At 43.2% G+C, this 24,015-nt stretch overlaps 1 protein-coding gene across 7 annotated transcripts in view; it reads right to left on the reverse strand.

Moving 5' to 3' along the window:
- The window catches only part of LOC126366011 (gamma-aminobutyric acid receptor subunit beta), a 603,333-nt gene that overhangs the window by 73,623 nt on the left and 505,695 nt on the right, over nucleotides 1-24,015 (reverse strand). For all 7 annotated transcript variants that reach the window (XM_050008861.1, XM_050008862.1, XM_050008857.1 and 4 more), the window contains exon 7: nucleotides 11,460-11,744. In XM_050008861.1, coding sequence (XP_049864818.1) covers nucleotides 11,460-11,744 — 285 coding nt within the window. The remainder of the gene's footprint in view (nucleotides 1-11,459; nucleotides 11,745-24,015) is intronic.

Raw genomic sequence — 24,015 nt, forward strand, 5'->3', positions numbered from 1 at the left:
ACAAACAGCATCAAATCTAGGACCACAAAAGAGACGAAGGGAAGGCGAAATAACATAAGACGTACGAAGAAATCACTTAAAAAGAAAAGAACAGGCAAAAAGGGCAATTATGGCCAAAATAACGCTTCTACTATCAAACATCGGCCTTCATTTGAGAAAGAAATTTCTGAGAAAGTACGTCTGGAGCACAACATTGTGCGGGAGTGAATCACGGGCCATGGGAACCCCGGAAAAGAAGAGAATCGAAGCCACTGAGATGAGGTGCTGCAGAAGGATGTTGTATATTAGGCAGACTGACAATGTAAGAAAAGAAGAGTCTCTTCACCAAATCGGCTAGAAGAGACGCACTTGGAAAACAATGATAAGGAGACGAGATGGGATGATAGGTTATGTGCAAAGACATTAAGGAATAACTTCCATGCTACTAGAAGAAGCTTCAGAGGTAAAAACGGTTGGCGAAGATGTACACTGGAATATAGTGGGCAAATAATGGTGAACGTAGGGTGCAAGTGCTACACTGAGATGAAGAGGTTGGCGCAGGAAAGGCATTTGTGGCGGGCTGCTTAAAACCGCTCGGAAGACTGATGGTAAAAAGAATAAAACCTCCGATTTAATTTTAGTGCGCTCGCTTTATACAGTGCCTGACAAAAAAAAGAGGACGTGGTCAGAAGTCAATGTAACTTCGCGTGCTTGTACACCAACGACGGGTGAATAAATATTTACTGTTGCAGTTCTCTGTGACATATAGATCGGCCACCAGAGTGCATTAGTGTTGTTCATGTTCATTGTTGTTCCCTTGCTTGGCAGGACATAGAGCGGACGTGAACAGCATCATTTCTGAAGGACACGGAGGTGTTGCGAACATGTGTGAGACATCGTCATCGACGCTTGACTTAATTTGAAAGGGACTTCATTGTGGGTCTGCATTTGGTAGAGTGAACGAATAGTTTAGTGTCCAGATTTGTGGGGCATTCGGATGCGTCAGTGGCCGATGCTGGACAACATGGGAACGTGCCGCCAAGCGGACTCGTCGTCAATGTTCCAGTCGACGTCTGGACCACAACAAGCGAGAATCGGCGTATTGTGCACCAGGCACTTTGCAACAGGACTACGTTTGCCTTCCAGGAACAAGTAAGGGGTCTCTGTACCATTGGTAAGAGCGTATCAGCAGCCCGACTGAGGAATTACAGTCCCATGCGAAGGCCACGCTTAACACCGCTACACAAACGGTTGAAACTGGGGTGCTGCCGTGATCGGGAAGCATGGAATGGCCTAACATTGAGTTGAGCGATGAATCGCAGCACTATCCTGGACGACCACAGTCGGTGGCGATCGAGGGAGAGATCACAGTTTTTTGAGGGGGCTTAATGGTGTTACTTCTTGCGTCATCGTGTGGTGAGCCGTCACGTATGGAAAGTATTAAAAGAAAGTTCATTCGGTGAAGCATTGTTTGTAGGAAAGTGCCACTTCAGATCTGACACCTTTGCCAGACTGCTCATTTCCTTGTTATTTTGATAAAGATAAGGCTGTTCCTTTCACATATAAGAAGACCATATCTTTGTAGACATTAACTAATGAAAGGCACACAGTTAATCACACACAGATTATCTAGGATAAAAAATTGTGAGAAAAGGTCTTTAATATGTTAGTGCCATTTAATATGTTAGTGTGAAGTTCCGAGAGGTCACTTCAGTAAATTCTCACATGAATAAAATGAATGTGTTACGTAATGTTGTGTACTCTAAACCATGTAGAGATCTCACATTAAAAGCCAAGAAAATTTCGGAGACCTACATACAATGCTGTGGAGCTGGGAAATCTGTTCTGTGCTTCCCTTCTTAGGTCAAGTTGAGCATTGTTTTGGTAGAACAAAATACCTGTGTAGCTACGAACCTTTACATTACATCCAACAAATCACTAAAAATATTCGCAAACTTGTTTTTAGAAAACCAAATTACGTATTTCTTTTTAGTTTTACAGAGATTTTTTTCTACAAATTATTTAAATGAAATTTTAATTACTGCACCTGCGTCAAATATTTTACTTCCAATAATTTCACACTCATTATACTTTTCATTTCTGTCGCTGTGTTCAGCATTGCTGTGATCATAAATATATGCATATGTTTCTACAAGATCAGCGAAATTAATGTTGAATTCAGGATAGCCTCTCTTTTCTCTGGATGCAGAAACAACCGCACAACCAAAACAAAAATTTTGGCAAACTCTCAGCAAAAGTGCGTTTACATCTGTGCGCCTTGCGCCTAGAAGCTGCGCACTTGTGTTTACCACTTTGGCAAAAAGAGGCAGAAGTATGGCTACACTCTTCTTGGTCGAAACGTGCGCGAGCCTCATCCTATTCACATCTAGACAGAACTTCGCTCATTGCTCCTTGATCAAGGTATCAGCTTTGCTAACAGTAACTTTTGCCGTAATCGCCGTATTTTGAGCCATAGACGAAATCTAAGAAATCATAGAAAGAAGCGCAGTTAATAAAATTTTGCGTACTGCATATGTGAGCGTGGACGAACAGACGAAGATCGCAAGGAGGAATCTCTTTAATAATTGCACTCACGATTTCTAAGTAATGCTTCATCCTGCTATGCCACTGAAAGCTAAGGAAACCACAAAATACATACACTGTAACAGTGGCAACAAGGCTAGCTATCACACTTCGAATTCTTGCTACCGGAGACAATTAGCCGTTTGAAGTTACAGGTCAAGGTATCTACCGCACAGAAATTTAACATCATCCCAGACGTTTTCCAGGCTCTGATGCAATCCCTGGAAAACAACGTTAAACTAAGTTGATGAGGATTTAACTCTTATTTCTCTGGAAAATGGTTAAGGTTTACTTTCAGTAGTTCATGAATATGTACGTAAGTGTTTATTTATGAATATGTAACACTGTAGAGTTATAGGAAATGGAAGCGTTGCACGGATAATACATTTCCTTTTACATATACGTCAGTCAGATCCGGTCAGCGTTTGTGTGTGTGGAGTGTATGTTTGTGTGTGTGTGGAAGGGGGGTTGGTGGGTGGATGGGGTGGATGGAGAATGAGGAGTGGGTCTTATTTTGTTAGAGGTGTTCACTTTGAGTTCGAGTTTTCTTTCGTTTACCTTCACCATCAAAATTCTAGAGAAGAGTATTTGGAAGTAGCGCGGTATCTTGAACTGAGGCAGAATTTCCCACACTGTTTGAGGGATTTAAACGGCAAATATATGATTCTGCAGTACCCATTCAACAGAAAAAAAACCCGCGCTGGGTAGCCGCGAGGTCTAGGGCGTACTGTCACGGCTCTCGAGGCTTCCCCCGTCGGAGGTTCGAGCCTTCCCTCGGGCAGGGGTATGTGTGTTCTCCTTAGCGTAAATTAGTTTAAGTTAGATTAAGTAGTGTGTAAGCTTAGGGACCGACGACCTCAGCAGTTTAGTCCCATAAGACCTTACCACAAATTTCCAAATTTTCCAACAGAAAAGCTACTATTTCAATTATAATCATGATTTCTGTGTTCTATTATTTGCTCTTATCGACGCAAAGAGCCATTCGTAAAGGACCCGGGACGGCTTTTGCACTTCAAGGGTCCTTCTTCAGCAAGTATTCGTCGGTAGAACGAAAGAAAGAAAGAAAGAAGGTTTCTTATTTTGTTCGATTTTACCATTTTGTTTCTAGATTGCAGGTATTTATGAGATAAACTGTTGGCGGTCATTTCGTTTTACTTTTTTTTATAATCCGTCGAAGTAAACCACCACAAACAAGGCAATGCATGGTTATGCCCTTCAAATCCGTGTGTTTTTCGTTACAACTTTCGGCCAAAATGCTTAAGTAAAGGAAAATTTGAAGGTGTGCGAGAAAGTGAATCTTTTGACAGTGAGACGTAGTAAAACAGAGTACCAGCCGAACAGAATCCCCGACTGGGATGGGAAGAGCCCGTCGCCTGCGGAGAGTGGTCGTGCTCGCAAGTGAGGCGCATGCGTGCCTCCTGCACAACAGCACGCACCGCCTTGCCTCTTTGTGCAACGGGCGCATGCACCTGAAGCACTAGTAATGTTGCGCAGTTGTAAACGTATCTTAACAGTGGGCTTGGCTGCTGGAAGAATTTATCGCGGCATGTCGTGCTTACTACGAACTCGGCAACGGCACACATTTCTGCCGGACTTAAGCCCGCAGCTGGGCGCCAACACTGGACAGGTCTGTCTTATCACCTACAGCCGACCAGTCTATCACTTGGTCACGTTAGAGCTCGTGAACATACGTTTACTCACTGCCTGTGAACCGAAACAACTGCGCGATTGAATTTTGAAAAAAAAAAAAAACTCGTGTAATATCTTTACATACGTTAGTGCCTGTATGTCTTTGGAACATAAAGCCGCAGCTTGTTATTGACAAAAATAGCGTTCTGTCATGGTAACACTAATGAATTTTTTTTTAAAAAGGTAAACGTCTCTTGTTGATATTATGAGGAAGAAGATGCATGTATTAAGGAATGTCGATCGGCAGGAGGTAGTGAAAGTAGAAAATCGAAGAAAAACTAGATTTTTGGATGCGTTTCGAAAATCAAACGACGCACAAAACATCACAATGAATTGAATACCCTTAGCGGCATACAGGCGTCGGTATACGTCAACGGGGACAGTTGAAAATGTGTGCCCCGACCGGGACTCGAACCCGGGATCTCCTGCTTACATAGCAGACTCTCTATCCATCTTTTTAAAAATCTCATTTTGTTCGCTTTTCTTCGTTGCATCTGCCCGGGTGTCGGACGTCGTAAGACATCCGTTCAAGTTCGTTGTTGCTCGATTAACTCAGTTTTTTTTTTAATTACAGAGGGCAGCTAACCCTCTGAAAGAACACGCTGAGCCGGCTGTGAAACTCACATTCCCAACTTATTGTCCCGCTCTGTATTCGTAGTGCCCCTGCCCATCATACTCATTACTCGTGGCTTTACTGTCGATTCCCGTAAGAGTTCTCGCACTGTTTGTGCATCTGCACAGAGGAAGATCGTCAAATGGTCGGTGAGCCTTCACTGTATGTATATGAAGATGGTAGATGTTCTTCAGGACATGTCCGAAAGAACATATACCATCTTCATATATATACACTCCTGGAAATGGAAAAAAGAACACATTGACACCGGTGTGTCAGACCCACCATACTTGCTCCGGACACTGCGAGAGGGCTGTACAAGCAATGATCACACGCACGGCACAGCGGACACACCAGGAACCGCGGTGTTGGCCGTCGAATGGCGCTAGCTGCGCAGCATTTGTGCACCGCCGCCGTCAGTGTCAGCCAGTTTGCCGTGGCATACGGAGCTCCATCGCAGTCTAACACTGGTAGCATGCCGCGACAGCGTGGACGTGAACCGTATGTGCAGTTGACGGACTTTGAGCGAGGGCGTATAGTAGGCAGGAGGGAGGCCGGGTGGACGTACCGCCGAATTGCTCAACACGTGGGGCGTGAGGCCTTCACAGTACATTGATGTTGTCGCCAGTGGTCGGCGGAAGGTGGTCGTGCCCGTCAACCTGGGACCGGACCGCAGCGACGCACGGATGCACGCCAAGACCGTAGGATCCTACGCAGTGCCGTAGGGGACCGACCGCACCGCCACTTCCCAGCAAATTAGGGACACTGTTGCTCCTGGGGTATCGGCGAGGACCATTCGCAACCGTCTCCATGAAGCTGGGCTACGGTCCCGCACACCGTTAGGCAGTCTCCCGCTCACGCCCCAACATCGTGCAGCCCGCCTCCAGTGGTGACGCGACAGGCGTGAATGGAGGGACGAATGGAGACGTGTCGTCTTCAGCGATGAGAGTCGCTTCTGCCTTGGTGCCAATGATGGTCGTATGCGTGTTTTGCGCCGTGCAGGTGAGCGCCACAATCAGGACTGCATACGACCGAGGCACACAGGGCCAACACCCGGCATCATGGTGTGGGGAGCGATCTCCTACACTGGCCGGACACCTCTGTTGATCGTCGAGGGGACACTGAATAGTGCACGGTACATCCAAACCGTCATCGAACCCATCGTTCTACCATTCCTAGACCGGCAAGGGAACTTGCTGTTCCAACAGGACAATGCACGTCCGCATGTATCCCGTGCCACCCAACGTGCTCTAGAAGGTGTACGTCAACTACCCTGGCCAGCAAGATCTCCGGATCTGTCCCCCATTGAGCATGTTTGGGACTGGATGAAGCGTCGTCTCACGCGGTCTGCACGTCCAGCACGAACGCTGGTCCAACTGAGGCGCCAGGTGGAAATGGCATGGCAAGCCGTTCCACAGGACTACATCCAGCATCTCTACGATCGTCTCCAATGGAGAATAACAGCCTGCATTGCTGCGAAAGGTGGATATACACTGTACTAGTGCCGACATTGTGCATGCTCTGTTGCCTGTGTCTATGTGCCTGTGGTTCTGTCAGTGTGATCATGTGATGTATCTGACCCCAGGAATGTGTCAATAAAGTTTCCCCTTCCTGGGACAATGAATTCACGGTGTTCATATTTCAATTTCCATTAGTATATATATATATATATATATATATATATATATATATATATATATATATATATATATATATATATAATGTAATATTATATGTTTGAAGAGGAGGAGGAGGTTAGTGTTTAACGTCCCGTCGACAACGAGGTCATTAGAGACGGAGGGCAAACTCGGGTGAAGGAAGGATGGGGAAGGATATCGGCCGTGCCCTTTCAAAGGAACCGTCCCGGCATTTGCCTGAAGCGATTTAGGGAAATCACGGAAAACCTAAATCAGGATGGCCGGAGACGGGATTGAATCGTCGTCCTCCCGAATGCGAGTACAGTGTGCTATATATGTTTGACATTCTATTAACAACTGGGGGCGATCTGAACTGTTATATTATTCTGAAATATCAGGTACGCCAAGATCGCTTGTAAATCTTTTTATTGGTTGCCAGTTTTGAGAGATCTGTGCTGTCATCATCAGATCTTATAATCTTTTGTTAGTGTATTAGAAGATCCGATGATGACAACACAGATCTGTCGAAAGCGATAATCAATAAAAAGATTTGCAATCGTTCTTGGTGTACCTGATATTTCACAATAATATAGTAATACAATACTATGTATCACGCAAATTTACGGAGCTAACGCCACTTTTCTGTAGCTCACAAGCAACACGTAAAACAAAATAACTGATATGCAAAATGATCACATTATAACGATTTCATGGAGCTGTTCTGTCTATACGAAGCACGTTAGTCGCAAAATGAACGCAAAGTTTCAAACAGCTCTGAGCACTATGGGACTCAACTTCTGAGGTCATCAGTCCTCTATAACTTAGAACTACTTAATCCTAACTAACCTAAGGACATCACACACATCCATGCCCGAGGCAGTATTCGAACCTGCGACCTTAGCGGTCTCGCGGTTCCAGACTGTAGCGCCTAGAACCGCACGGCCACTCAGAGCGGCGAAAAATTCCAGTCGCGAACCAGGCACAGGAGGGTAGTGACACTGGAAACCCCGTATTTCCTCCAGGAAGCGCTAACTGACCAATGAACTTCATTTCATTTGATATAATTTTCAATGTGCGTGAGCTTTGGTGTACCTCTTCGACATCTACGTGCTGCTGTTCCAGCCACAGGTGGTTTCCAGAGGTCAGTCCCACAAATAACAAGACCATTAATTTATAAGGGGCAGTCAAACGAATACGAGAGAGATGGATTGTTAAAGTGGCTCTGACCACTATGGGACAACATCTGAGGTCATCAGTCTCCTAGAACTTGGAACTACTTAAACCTAACTAACCTAAGGACATCACATACATCCATGCCCGAGGCAGGATTCGAACCTGTGACCGTAGTGGTCGCGCGGTTCCAGACTGAAGCGCGTAGAACCGCTCGGCCACACCGGCCGGCATAGAGATGGAACAAAGTAAGTAAACTGTTTATTGTTTCGAAATTAATCGTCATAACTGCTAACACATTTGTCCCATTGTGAGACAAGACGGTCATTGCCTTCGTGCAAAAATTTTTGCAGTTGCCTACGGAAAAAGTACTGAGGCTGGTACCTCTACGTCCGAAGCAAATTAATGGCCACAAATGTGTTTTTTCAGAGATGCAAAAATGTGGACATCGCATTGTGAGAGATGGGGACTGTAGGGAGGATATGTAAGGGTTTCCCAGCGAAACGTCTGCAGCGCAGTCGAAAGGGTCTCGGCAAGGTGTGGGTGGAAGAAGAGTTGCGCACCCGGATACAATCCACCCAACCACAAACATTTTTCCACGAAGGCATTGATTGTCTTGTCTCACAGCGGGATAAATGTATTAACAGTTATGGCCATTACTTTTGAAATAAGAAACTTGTACTTACTTTTATCCATCCCTCTGGTTTTCATTTGACTGGCACTCATAATTACTAATTAGTAAATTGAAGGTGTAGGGGTGAGAAAGAAAACGAAATGGATAGCCGACGTCAGCTGCATCGGGAGATTACGAGGAATCAGCGGCGACGAGTGAAAATGTGTACCGCACTGGTATTCGAACCCGGAATCTCCCACTCAGTAGGCAAGACAGCTAGCCACTGCGCCACGGTATCAGCGCACCTACGCAGACTATCTCGACACCCCTCACTACCGACACACATTTCCACAGAGTGCCACACGTCCGCGGTCCCTGTCCGTTAACTCCATTGTGGCTATTCTTGAGATTTCTGCAGGAAGGTCGGACGTAGTTGTGCAAACGCACTGAAGAAGGTGGATTCATTGCCCATCTAGGTGAAACAATTACACGAGTGCTTGGTCAGAAAGAACAGACACTATGCATTAATATAATATAGTCCTTAAATAACAAAAATAGAAGAAAACTTTCTTGTATAAATTCTGTACTTGCTGCAGGTGGGGTTTTCCGAACGTATCAAAACGTCGTCCTGTGTACAAAATCTAAGGCTGACCTGTCTTAGGAGACAGCGTAGACTGCCACATCTTGTAAAGTACGAGGGTGTTTAGTAAGAAATGTAACTTTTTTTTCAAAGCAAATGGTTTTATTCAGGATTGCAAAATGTTCAAATGTTCAAATGTGTGTGAAATCTAATGGGACTTAACTGCTAATGTAATCAGGCCCTAATCTTACACACTAATTAACCTAAATTATCCTTAGGACAAACACACACACCCATGCCCGAAGGAGAACAGTGCATGACTGCAGCGCCTTAGACCTCTCGGCTAATCCCGCGCGGCTCAGGATTACAATAGACCATATTATTCACCCCTCCTTTGGCTACAAAACGATATTTTTCAACGTTCAATGCGACGGTCTTACACCACCTTGCAGGAAGGCCTTGTATGCCAGGATGGTATCACTCTACTGGTCGGTATCACTCTACTGGTCAACATGGCAACCAACGTCTCGTTGCATTGCCGCGTCAATAACCTCCCTATTATCCACGCACTGCTTGCAGAGAGCATGCTTCATTGGGACGAACAGATAGAATCCGAAAGATGCGAGATGCGTACCTTAGGAGCGATCTTGTTACGGGACTGACTCCTAGCCCCACGACTCACCGTGCTTTTGTTCACTGCCAAGCCCCTGTAGACGTTCTGCAAGCGCCTATAAATATCTGCGATGCTCGATTTTCCGCCAAAAGAAAGTCAATGACGCAGCTCCGTTGCAGATGCAATTTTGAAGCGCCGCCACCTATCGGAACTTCGTGAAAATAAAGGAGCTGAATGGGGAATGTCTCACAACAAATTTCGCTTTTTTTCAGTCGAAATGGATCGAGAAGAAAATGTGCTGCATGACTTGTTGAACACCTCTCGCAGGAGCCACTTTTTATTCATTATTTATTTAAATGTCCCACATAAAGCAGTACCGCAGCAGAATAGCAATGTTAGCCTCAAACCTTCGACCATAGATACTAGTAGACTGGCCTTGCTGTGCAGAAGCTATAGGGCTGGTATGGCTCCAACATAAACCACGTGACTGTTGGCAAAACGTGGCGGAATTTCAAATCAGCGGTCTGCAATGCTATGTTTGTATCGTATTTTACCGACATTTCTCAATTGGCTGCCAAACGCTTCCAACAAAAATTACTTCTTTATTTGCGAAAAATTATGTCAGAACTACGGCTGACCTGGATTTGTTCACAGTACCATTTATAAAATCTAACAAATCCATCGAAAGCCCCTCTGGTGGGCAGCCGGACGAAATTACTATAAACTATCAATTAAAGTAAAATGTCGTTAAAATTCTTTTAAACAGGAAGAGTGGGCTCGTGTCAAAACTTTAAACATTGGATTCGCCGCGTTTTGAGCTCTAGTCACTTATAAAAGAAAATGGGATATGGGAATTATGTCAACTATAGGTGCCAAAATTGTCGACTTCAGGAGCAGGTCCATTTTAGAGTATCAATTTTAGGTGCACGTCAAAGGTTCAGTTCCTACTATTTTTAGAAAACTTTAAACTATCAGTTTAAAAAAATATATTTTAGATGAAAGGTGAGACTTTGAAGTTTCAGAAAATAATTTTGGAGCCTACATTTATTTAATAGTATTAGAAGGTAGAAAAAATTCTCTTCATGTGTCGACCATAGGTGCTCTTACCTTATTATAGTCTCACTTGTATATACAAAAAGGAGGGTATGTGCAGATGGCTTAAAATTTTTCCGTTTCAGGGCCGGTATCCAAAGCTGCCTTCGGTTTTCTACCTTAGGGAACCTATGAGTAGGAACGAGAAACAGTTATACTTACTTCTGCAACCGAATTGTCACAGATACTTTCCAAAATGTAATATGAGTCTGACTTTACAGGCATCACTTTCAACACTTGAATTTACGTGATCCGTTATGCAAAGCTGCCTTCGGTTTTCATCCTTAGGGAACCTATGAGTAGGAACGAGAAACAGTTCTACTTACTTCTGTAACCGAATTATCACAGATACTTTCCAAAATGTAATATGAGTCTGACTTTACAGGCATCACTTTCAACACTTTAATTTACGTGATACTCTATTTCAAGTGTAAAAAACATATAAAAGTCACTTCAGCAGATTTTAGTAAACGCATCTGCTCTATCATAGAAGCACTTACACGTTAAATGTAATGCCATTTCCCCCGACAAATCGCTGAGTACAGCCATAATCGCAACACGAAACAACCATGTTTTGCCAGCATTCACGTGACTTTAGCCCAGAGATGTTGGAGTCACGAAAATGACGTCAAGGCCAGTCTATTATATTTATGGTCGAAGCCTGAAACACTTTAACCATGATCTTATGTTTCACCGCAAGTGTCGTACATTAAAAATGTTTGAGCATGACGAAGGTTTATACCAAACAGGGGAACCAGCAAATTGTGCGGTAGTTGAAGTAGGAACATGTTCGTGCACTGATTCACTTGCCGCGTGACAAGCCAGCCTTTCAGTGGATGTTGAGAGCAAATGCAGCGCTCTAGCCTAGAGCAGCGCGCGTGCCAACTTGCCGAGAAGCGACGCGAAGACCATGACGAAGCAGGTGCCCAGGTAGACGTCGATGGACTTGACGTAAGAGATCTTGGGCAGCGCCGCGTTGGTGGACGACATGAGCGTCGTCATGGTCAGCACGGTGGTGACTCCCAGCGCCACGCGCGCCGGCGTCGCATTGCGGTTCAGCCAGAAGCTCACCCACGAGATGATGACGATCAGCCCCGACGGGATGTAGATCTGGATGAGGTAGTAGCCCATGGAGCGCACGAACTGGATCTCGCACGCCAGCCGCGAGTAGTTTCCTGCGGGCAGTCCGGCGCGTACAGGCGGGCGCCGGCGGTGGCGGCGGGGGCGGCGGGGGCGGCGGGGGCGGCGCCGGCGGCCACCTCGAGGGAGTCGCCGCTACTGCCCTACTCTGGCCAGCTCCTGCCTTAAGCCTCCCAGTCTCGTCACAAACAGATGTTCACGGCGTCTCGCACGTGCGAAAATCGACACGGCTAAAAGTACACGATAACAAGTTTATAACAGCAAAAACGTTCCATGAAACGAGGCTCCAAGACCTGCGATTTGCGAGAAAACGGCAAAATTTATGAGTACGAGCCACCACTCATCTTCGGTATGAAGGTCTCTGCTCGTCATTACGAATGTGTCTGAAATATGATGGCTATCCACAAAGTACATTACTTTGCAAAAACAGACATAATGTCTTATGGGACAACAGCAATCAGTGAAATTATAATGTTACTTAAAAACCGTCTTGATTGCAAATATTTTTATTCATATGACCGGTTTCGGTTCATTCAGAACCATCTTCAGATCTGATATTTCAGTTACAGGAGTAACCCGTCCAAATCCAGCAGTTTTCACATGCTACGTCAAAAAAAAAAAAAAAAAAAAAAAAAAAAAAAAAAAAAAAAAAAAAAAAAAAGTGACATAGCATGTGAAAACTGCTGGATTTGGACGGCTTACTCCTGTAACTGAAATATCAGATCTGAAGATGGTTCTGAATGAACCGAAACCGGTCATATGAATAAAAATATTTGCAATCAAGACGGTTTTTAAGTAACATTATAAAGTACATTACATTTTCGTTTGTGTCCCTTAAGGGCGGGGCTAGCGCGGCCATCTTTGTGGCCTGGCATTCCACCGCTCAGTCGGAATCCTGCCGTGCTAGTGAGAGGTTCGTGCTGTACTCCGTCGAGTTAGTGTGACAGTTTGAAATGTGAGCGTTAATTGAAAACGCCGCGAAGTTCAAAAAATGGCTCTGAGCACTATGGGACTTAACATTTATGGGCATCAGTCCCCTAGAACTTAGAACTACTTAAACCTAACTAACCTAAGGACATCACACAACACCCAGTCATCACGAGGCACAGAAACGCCGCGAAGTGTGAAGTGCGTGCTGTAATAAGGTTTCTGACAGCAAAAAACTGTACCCCGATATAAATCTATCGGCAGCTTTGTGAACTGTATGGGGACAACATAATCACTGAAGGTGGAGTGCGTCATTGGGTCATAAAATTTAAAAATGGCCGAACTAACGTTCACGACGAAGAGCGAAATGGAAGACCCACCATAGTGACTGCCGAACTTGTCGAAAAGTCGATTCCGCGGTCCGTGAAATCGTAATTTCACAATAACGGAACTCTCTATGAGTTTTCCATAAATTTCACGAAGTTTGTTGCACGAAATTATTACCGAAAAGCTTGGTTACCACAAGTTTTGTGCAAGATGGATACCTAAAATCTTGACAGAGCTTCACAAAAATCAGCGAATGGCTGCAGCGTTAGCGTTTTTGGACGCTTACGAGAAAGATGGCGTCTCATTACTCGACCGCATCGTTACTGGTGACGAAACATGGGTTAAGCATGTGAACTGAGAGACAAAATTGCAGTCAATGCAGTGGGGGCACACAAATTCCCCCAAAAAACCCAAGAAATGCATGCAGACAATGTCGGCAAGGAAGGTGATGGCGACTATCTTCTGGGACAGAAAAGAAAAGAAGCACTACAATAAACTCTCAAAGGTATTGACAAACTCTGCACAACCTCAGAAGAGCAATACAAAACAAGCGCAAGGGAAAGTTAGGCTCAAAGATCTTGCTCATTCACGACAACGTCCGGGCCCACACGGCAAATGCCACTCGTGAAGTTCTCGAATGTTTTAAGTGGGAGTTGTTTCCTCATCCGCCGTACAGTCCCGACCTGGCACCGAGCGACATCCACTTATGCCCAGCAATGAAGAAGTGGTTGCCGATGCAGCGTTTTGATGACGACGCACAGCTTCAAGAAGACGTAACCAAGTGGTTGAAGGCGCAGGCGGCCGAATTTTACGACGAAGGAATTTCCAAGCTCTCCATCGCTACGATAAGTGCCTTAATTTAAATGGCAACTATGTAGAAAAGTAGTATTTAAGTGTGGCTTTCATCTGTACATAATAAAAAAAATTTCAATACTTTATTTATTTTTAATTCCAAAACGTAATGTACTTTGTGGATAGCCCTTGTATAAACTTCGGCACTTCATTCCTCATCTAATTGTGCTTAAAATCGCCCATAGGCTAGCTAAAAAAGGAATACTTTGACAAGTTGCAGTTACAGTCTGTACCTGTGTTCCACGTGTCATCGAATTTGCACACAGTATCGTAAACATTGACAAGACTGTACAGTCTGTTGCTACAGCTCTTCAAACCTATACTTCACATCTGACGAAGAGGACAGGGCACGTGTCATCACCCTATCTCCCAGGAACTTCACTCAGTGGAAGATGAGTCAAAGTAAGCGAACACTTGTCTCAGCTTGTACGTAGATACTCGATTGTTTCTGTAAAAACGACGGCCAAAGTTTGCGAGGTATTTTCGAGGCACTGTATGTGCCTTTTAACGAGCAGTAGCCTCAGATGAACTGGTGGATTAGTGGCTAGCGTCGTGTTCGAAACGCGGTTAATGTTTTTTATTTATTTTATTTTATTTCTTTAGTTTTCATTTATCTACCCACGTCACTGGAAGGCTCCTACAAGAACACTTCTTGTCAAATTAAGGAGTACAAGGGCGTTATATTAATTACAAAATTACAGCTGGATTTCACAGTGTCATACATTTATTATTTAATATATGTATGTGTGGTATGTGGAGGGCTTACGATCGTTTAAACTCTCATATTCTGATATATCATTCTTATTTCTATTCTTATATCAATCCTTATATTTAGTCACATGTTTATTCTTAAGGAAGATTTGTATGCATTCCCTTGGATGATACCGACCGCAGAAACATTCGATACACGTATAACGCGAACACCCCACGAGCATCGCGCGAAGGGACATTTGCCACAGTCACGTTTCTCCGTATGAATATCACCCAGGAAAGAAACATCGTTAACATTACTGGAGATTTCGCACGGCGGCAATAATTTCGCGACAAATCATGCTTAACGGACCACTTTTTTAAAAGCTGACGCTCACCTTTGATTTTGAATCAAGATACGCTACACGAATTTCAGCGAAAACAATTTCAAATAATTTTCTCTCTTTCCTTTTTAATTGATTCATTTGACATACAATAAGTAGACGAATGACAACGTTATAATAATATACACTGGAAAACATTCGTGTAATTATCTTATACACAAATGAGTATGTAAATGAAAAACAAAAGTAAAAGTAATAATCATGTATCGAACACGGGGCGCAAAATATAAAAGACCTCGAGGCTGACCGTTGTATTACGATTTCACTTGAGGGTATCATGCAGTATACGACACATAAAGTACCTCAAAAATTCTTCGAAAAGTTTGACCGTCGTTTTTTCAGAAATGGTCGGGTATCTACGGATAAGACGAGATATTGTTCGTTTATTTTGACCCCTCTTCCATTGAGCGACGTTTCTGGGAAATTGGCGTTTGGCACTTGCTGTTCTCTCCTCGGGAGAATACTGCAGAAGGAAAACTGCAGAGGTCTAAGATCAGGTGATCGTACAGGCCGTGATCGGCTTATCCATAGTGAGCCGCATTGGTTCATTAGGAGTCGTACATTAACAGCAAAAAGTACCGGCACTCCATCAGGCGATGATCCCGCTGCAGAAACCAAAGGTACCTTCGTCCATCAATTATTCTTGCATGAATGCGTGCCCAATGAGATGGTCACCGACACACACAGCTCATTCACTGAGAACGATTGCTGATATAATGACATGAACGGCATCTTGGTTTATCTCAAATTTGAGTCCAATTAGACATGTAGATAACGTAATAGCTTACACCTAAAATATATTCTTACTCATTAGGATAGATTCCATGCTGCAGTCAGTTTCGGCTCGTAAACACACATTCGCGGGTATCTAGCAAACGGCTCGTCTGGGGTCCATGTTTACTAGAACGTTTTTGCTCTTGTTATCAAATACTTTCACCCATTCAGGAGTCTCTATTAATTAGGACACACCCATCATTTCTGAAATAATATGTTTTTATTCTTTTTCCGAGTATAAGCTTCGATGAACGTTTGTCTCACCATAAAACTGTGTGACAGATTGGGCGTTTTTATGACATCAAGAGAATCAACAGTACGATTCGGTGGTTAAGTGATAGAGAGATTTTAAGTTGAGAGGTCTATGCCTCAATTCTCCTTCGGTCCTATAACTGTTTCTGTCACTTATCTATTTTTCACCTCTGGGAATGGTTTGGTACTGTAAAAGTCGCACAGCCGTGTTGCCTCCACGGTGCTGGACATTAAGAACGCCAGCTGTCAAATATTTTATTACTATTATAGCTCTCCTCGGCTGTGTTTATTGTTTTTATCTGCCATCGATTTCGAGGGTAGATGGCTTCGTCTTCAGGTACTTTGCCAAGTAATCGATGTCACATACTACAGCAAGTATATTCGATTAATGTAATGCGGTGTCGTCTGGGAATGGTTACTATGCCACTCTGCGACTGGTGCAACCGTGTCTTAACCACATCAAAGGGACTGCTGAATTACATTAAACGGATATACTTGCGGTGCTATGTGACAGCGATCACTTGGCTAAATGCCAGAAGATGAAACCGTAGAATTATACCAGTGGAAAAAAAACAAAAAAAAAACAAAAAATACAGTAAAGATGGGACTTATTCTGTATAACAAATTAGCTAGCATGGCGGTTCTATCACTCAACAAAATATAGGTACAATGTAAATGGCTGGGTATGTCAGACCGAAAGTCACATGAAGGCAAAGGAATACCCCCTCCGATAAGGCTGCACCTGGTAAAGCACTTCAGTGTCCTAATCAGCTTTCGCGTCATGGACAGTTTTACGATTTTTGTGTGATTAGTAGAAATTCATGCTTGTTCAGTGTATCCAGAAGACAAAACTTAATATTAGAATATTTATAACAACCAAGTAGGGGTAACAAAAGAAGCCTGAAGGTTGGGACCGTAATTTGAGAACAGGCCTGTCGAAGACCCCAGTTCCTTTCATCCCAGGGAACCGGGAATAGGCTTGAGGGATCCCAATTAGGAGAGGGTTAAATACTGTAATTTAAAGTTGCTTATGTGTCTACAGTAGTTTGATGAAAACGTGGGACTACAAAGTTAACAGGCATCAAGGCTAAAAGTTTCTACCTGGGTAGTCATTTTAATATGATATACAACGAGTTAAGTTCTGAATTCTGGTTAACTCAAACTCAGTTCCACATCATGACGGAGCGTTGGAACGATGCGCTACTCTAGCACTACTGCCTACTGGAGCTGGTTTGCCAATTTCTTTCCTCCGACATTTTATGAACTCTCGAGAGCGTGGCCTGTCTCTGATGATGATAAGCGTTTGTTCAGATTATTGTACGGTTTGGAATGAAATTAAAAGAAAGACTTTGATCTAGTTACGGCTCGTCGTCTGTTCTGTTCGAATAATAACGAGTAGTTGGCTCAAGGTCTGTCAGTCTGGAACTGGGCCCCTTCAACTTTACTCCTCTTCTCAGCTACACATTTCTGATCAAAAGTATCCAGACACCAACTAGTGGACACTAATGAAGGGTGTGTTCACCCTTCGTTTTTAGGCCTGCTTGAACTCTGCTCAGAAAACTCTCAGTGTGGTGTCTGAATGTCTGTGGAGGAATAACAGCCCATTCTTGCTCAAAAACGGAGTCAGAGAAGGTAGAGAACGTCGTGTGCTGGAGTCTGGAGCGAAGACCTCACGTCCCAAAGATCTTCCAGTGGGCTCTGGTCGAGAATATTATTCTCCACAAACCGTGGCCTCAGAGATGTTGCTTTATCACATACTGTTGTGTTGATTCCATCAACGACCATCTCCGAAACGTTTCTCTGCTGTAGGCACTACTCAGTGCAATAAAACGTGTTCAGTCCTTTTGAATTTAGCGTATTCTTAAGCACATTAAGGGGACAACATTCTAACCACGAAAAATACCCTCATATCGTAATGCCACCTCCTCTTCATTGATATAATGGCAGTTAACGTCCTGTGCAGGCATTCGCCAAACCCTTAATCCTTCCAACTGCCTGCCGCGCGGTATAGAGTGATTCATCACACCAAATCTCTCGTTTCCAGTCATCCACTATCTACTCGCGTAGCGTTTTACGCACCTCAAGTGTGTCTTAACATTGAGTGCAGAAATGTGTGGCTAATGAGACATTACTTGACCCCTCCCGTCCACGTTCCCTGTTTTTTTCAACTCTCTACGCGTCGTCATTGTGCTAGCTGGACTGCTCCTGGCACTTTGGAACTCACAAATGGTTCCTTCCGCTGATTTTATGCGATTTTTCACAAGCACCCTCCGCAATGCTCGACGAAACCCGTTCGTCACAATATGAGGTTTTGCTGGTCTTGGTTTATGTGTGGTTGTTCCTTCGCGTTTCCACTTTAAAATCACAGGACCAAGAGCCGAGTGGGGCAGCTTTGTGAGGGATGAAATGTCCCTGCTGGATTTGTCACTCATGTGACGTCCGCTGACTAGTCCACGTTCAATGTCACAGAGCGCTCCTGACGGACCATTCTGCTATTACCGCTTCTCTGCTGACAACACTGTACTCTCCGTCTTCTTTTATACTGGCGGGTCCGTCTGTTGTGACATCTAGTGATCAATTTCGCGTTATATATTGGTGTCTGAATACTTTTGATCAGATATTTGTTCCTTAGCATTTCAAGTATTCTCTTCCGCAGTTTGCCCTTCCATGTACAAATTACCCTGGAATTCAAGAGCAAAATTATAAATTACTTAAACAAAAATAACCTTCAGTTATGAAGAAGGTAAATAACCTACTGAAATTTTGATACAGCACTGAATGCAGTATAACTTCATGTTTTATTTACAAACGTTCAGTGTGGCTATCTTTTGCTACACGACAAAAGTCCCATCCGTAATCAGTTTACTGGCAAATCATGTGATGCAAGTCGTGATATATGGTGACAACTGCTTGTATTATCTATTGTCACAGCTCCACGACGTTTTCCGGAAGCGGAGAAACAAACACACTGTCTTTAATGCAACCCCAGACACAGACGTCCATCAGGTTTAAATTAGGTGATGGCCAGGATGTTGTTCCACCACGTTTAATCCAAGCCCCCGCCTACAGAGAAACACGACAATCTCACGATGTTGACGTGGTGGCTCGCCATTTTGCTGAAAAAATTATTTTTTGAGGCCCTTTCCGGTCGTGAAAGCCTTCATTGTATGAGTTAAAGATGACTCGAAATAAAAGAAGGGATCTTACGAGTAAATCTTGTTTCAGTTGACCTGGCGTCCTATGTGACACGCAGCCATTTTCGGTAAGACGATTGTATCAATTAATAACAGTTTTTTTTTCGACATGGTGGCTTGCGATATTTGGTCCTGAATTGTTTCTGAACTGTAAAAGCGTTTTAGATTCATGAAACCATAAACGACACTTACGCACTCTCAGCTCCATCATCCGACTCAGTGATGACTGTTGAAATAACGCATTCGCTCATGCCACCTAGCGGGAAAGTCAGCAACTAACCGTGTTAGGCGGGAAACAAACTTAAAGACATACTGCATTCAATGCTGTATCAAACATTTCTGTAAGTTATTTACCCTTTCCACAGTTAAAGGTTAGTTTTGTGTAACTAATTATTAAACTTCCTGTGTATGGCACAATTTATTGGAGTCTACTGTATTACGTACGCAGATATTAAGAGGAAATATTTATTTTAAAAAATGAATAGTTTACCTGCACAAGTTTCTTATATTTCATTCTCTATAACTGAGGACACCATCTTCCTAATCTAGGTAAGCCACGGAAAAGTCACTTTTTATTTATCACAAGGCTTGACTTTTGTTGCAACCCTTAAATAAGGCAGGATGTGTAAGAAACGACCTACCATTGTTTCTAGGGTTCTACGACAACAAATTCAGGAGTTAAAATTTCGAATACAATTTCGTATAAAAGTTCATTTTCTTCACATATTACTCGGGTTAATTGTCTTTGTGTCATCAGAGCCGTGGCAGTCCCATCGTCCAGTAATATCACATAGTCGTTAGGATCACAAATCAAGGAGGCTATTAACACTGGTTTAATACAGAACGAGATATTTCCCAAACGTATACTCTCGTTACAGAGCTGATTTACATGTAATAGCTCCTGTAAAAGAACGGCACCCTTTTTAAAATGTTTCTACGTTAACAACTTCCACTTTGATACGAGGCGCAAAAGTCACGAAAGGGAGAACAAGTAGGGGTAGACAGGATTCTTTGAGTGACCATCACAAAAGGGGTAAACCAGCTACTCCGCCACTGATCTGCCATATCTTGAACATTGCATGTTAGGTGCACTAGGCTTGGTTTCTGAAGTTTGTCTAGATCATGAACAAGATAGTACATATAAGCAGTGGAACATGACACGGACCTGTGCAGCCTGATGCTGCATAGAGGCGCTGATGCTCGTTTGAAAACCTCTAGACCAGCCGTAAAGTAGAGTCTGTGTTTAGGGACTCTGTGCTCGCTGTGATTGAGTGATGAAGATGAATTCCATAACAAAATTTCTCTAACAAAGTTACTGTTTAGCTATCATCTCGCAGTCACAGGATCAGCACGAACTCCACCGACATTTTTCAGTATTTTGGTGTAAGGCACCCATGGTCTCCGGTAGCTAGTTAGAGTCATCGGATTTCTTTCATTTTCTTACCCACTATTGATCTTTGTACCTGTATTACCCTGTAAATATCTGTAAATGTCGACGATATGTACCATGTCTCTGGCTTGAAAACAAGCTTATTTCAGTCATTCACGGTACTTAATGTTGCATTCTGTACTGCTTCGTTCTGCCTCCTTCTTTTTTTCCGACAGTATTAGTTGTATGGCAGCATTGATACACTGCAGTATGGACAGGATTACTGAAATAAGTTGACCGACATTCTTCTCGTGTGTGGATTTACTGATGCCAGGGAAGAGCAAAGCTCTTCCGAGCTGATTCCCTAGCGACAGAAACCGCCTTGCAGTACTTTTGCGTGTCTCTGTTTTCGTTTTACGTTTTGGTGATGGGCATGTTACTGACTTTTTCACTGTAATGAAAGTATTTTTACAGGAACTAAGGTAACTGAATAACAAACAGAATAAATCATAATTATATTATTAATCTGTAACAAACTTCACGAGACTAGATTATTTATATCAAAATACTCGGAAAATATCTCTGAACACCCACCGAAATTTCCGATTATTTTACTAGGAGTCACAGACATGTGGATTTGCGCTAATTGACTGTTATTTTGTCTGCTTTGGGGCATCATTTGGACTACCGTGTAGCGTGTATACTAAGTTTGTGTGAGAAGTAAAATAACAAAGAAATACACTACTATGCCTTAAAGGCGCTTTCCTCTTTAAATGCGGAGATTAAAGTACTCTTGATAAAGAACGATGCGTGTTGCAGCGATTTTTCTGCTTTCGTCGACTCCCTCGAGGTTTCCAACGTTCTGGCAGCGCAGCACCCATTGTTCTTCACAAATTGCTCTTCTTAAAATAGAAATATGAAGGCGGATTAATTAGCATATTCTCAAGGTTACGGCACTTGTCAGAAAGCCTCTGCATATGAGTTGTAGCTCACTGCAGAGGGTAATGGCAGGTACCAATAACCGATAAATATCAGTTATCAGTAAGACTACATACACATTTAAATGAGCAAACTGCGTTTTGAATAGACGTCTTCCATGTTAATCATGTTTAAAAGTACTTTCCAGCAAGTGTGTTCGAATTTCTTCGTGCGCCTACTGTACCTTAGCATCTTAGGACTTACGACCTATTATCAAGATTAAAATCCTCCATTTTTCTCCAGCGCCTAACAGTCCGTATAAAATATTGTTTCTGGTGATGGCAATGGTGATATGGGTAAAAATTACACTTAAAGAATGAACTTCGTTGCTCTTTCATTGCGAAAGTATCTTGCAGCACAATTCCCAGTTATCTGAAAATTGACCGCAATGCAAAATGAGAGCGTATGAAGTTTATTTCCTTCGTAACTAAGTGTACTTGTGTTTTCCCACTTAGAGCACGTGAATATACAAAGATTTGTATGTATTCCGCCGTATTTAGCTGTTATATAATTGAAGCGTTTGATGTAATAGTCGTGTTACTGAACACAACAGAATAGTATCATTAACTCATGTGCCATAGAGGGGGAATATTTTTACGAGAACAAAGCATTCTTCAGATGAAGAATGAATTTACTTACAGGATGAATCTTTCACGCTGGTGTCGTGTGTATTCTATACTGTCATTTAACTACATTTTCAAGCTGATTTTCTGCACACAGTTATAATCTGCCAGAAAGTTTCTTGGGACATGGTGCCTGCGTATGATAAAATGTAGTTCCAGTTCTTTGTTTAACTACTATTCAAAACGAGTTTGCAGCGCCGCCAAAACATTAATAACTATACTACATCTAACAAACTACACGCATAGCTCTTGTGAACTTCTAGGCGGAATCAGTACAAAAAGACAAGGCGTGCATACACGAAGATCGGGAAGAGGGGACATGGCATGCAGGCTAGACGCAAAGAATTACTTACGGTGTCAGGTGCACATTGTTCCAAGGACATTTGCAGTAAATCTGTTTCGATGCTCTCTAAAATGATGTAATGAGGGGCGGGTAACGTCTTTCATCTAGTGCTGATGATTCCTGCTCGAGCCATTTGCGGTGTGTTCTAACAGCGCAGCGGGCCCAAGGAATCGCGGTATGGCATGGTTTCAGCTTCCTCTGAAACATGATGTGCCCGTGGGCTTGTTGCAAGTCTTTCCAGCATGGCGCCCCCTATGGGACTTTCGTGCCAGACATCCCTTCTTCTTTAGTGAAGCAATTACTTTCGAGGTCCCAACATACTGAGGTGGATCGAGTGTATTGCGGACAAATGAGGCTGGAGATCGTGTCGCTCTATCTCAAGACCTAAGGGAGATCTATAAGTAAAGAGAGAAATTAGAAAAAAACGTAGAATGCGCTAGTCAGCAGAAAGAATAGATACAAGCTCTTGCTACTGGATCGTAGCGACACCAAGATGTGAACTCAGACTTGTAGTGTCCCGCGGAGAGATCATTAATGGAGAGCCACCAGCAAGCAATCACGAATTTCAGTCTTGTTCTTAGGTCGTCGATCACATTGTAAGTAGGCTGTTCAGGTTTTTATGTTGGTAACGCCACGTAGCGCTCTGTATGAAATTCACTGACTGTGCTGTGTGCAGTCCGTGGCTGGTTGGACTCATTGTTGGAATATGCGCTTGTATAGTGTTGGGTAGTTGGATGTGAACAGCACGTAGCTTTGGGCAGTTGGAGGTGAGCCGCCAGCGGTGGTCAATGTGGGGAGAGAGATGCCAGAGTTTTGAGAGGTTACTATAAGCGCACGATCTGGACGTGTGTCTGCCAGAAAAAGGAAATTTGTAAAGATGGATGTCATGAATTGATATAAATGATGACTTTTGAACATTATTAAGGTAAATACATTCTTTGTTTTCTATCAAAATGTTTCATTTGCTGACTATGCCTATCAGTAGGTAGTACCTTCAGTAGTTAGAATCTTTCATTTAGATGGCAGTATTAGCGCTCGCTGTGTTGCAGTAGTTCGGGTAACGAAGATTTTTGTGAGGTAAGTGATTCATGAAAGGTATAGGTTATTGTTAGTAAGGGCCATTCTTTTGTAGGGATTATTAAAAGTCAGATTGCGTTGCGCTGGCCAGAATAAGTAAAGAGAAAACTGTGTGAGTACGTCCAGTTTTAAGCTGTTTCGGTATCAAATAACGTAGAAGTTTACCAGCACAGTGATTCATAATTTTCCAAAGGGAACGTTTTAATATCTGTCTAGTGAAACATCTATTACTGCCTAATTTTCATTTACTGGAAATGGAATTAAATTTCAGATGGCAAAATGTAATGAATAAAGTGAGAGGAAAAGCCATTGTCGTTATTTCAGTCAAAAATGGATTTCTCCGGTGTAGGACAATAATGGAGGTCGTTCCGTCTTATCAGAGGCAGTCATTTTGGTTCGTCAAAGTAGACTAAAAGTGCCCAGACACCACCTGACGTTCGTTCCCGAGGCATCAGACCTGTTACTAATATCGCGTCGTGCTTCCATTTGCTGCTGA

The sequence above is a fragment of the Schistocerca gregaria genome, chromosome 4 (assembly GCF_023897955.1).
Source record: "Schistocerca gregaria isolate iqSchGreg1 chromosome 4, iqSchGreg1.2, whole genome shotgun sequence".
Lineage (NCBI taxonomy): Eukaryota > Metazoa > Arthropoda > Insecta > Orthoptera > Acrididae > Schistocerca > Schistocerca gregaria.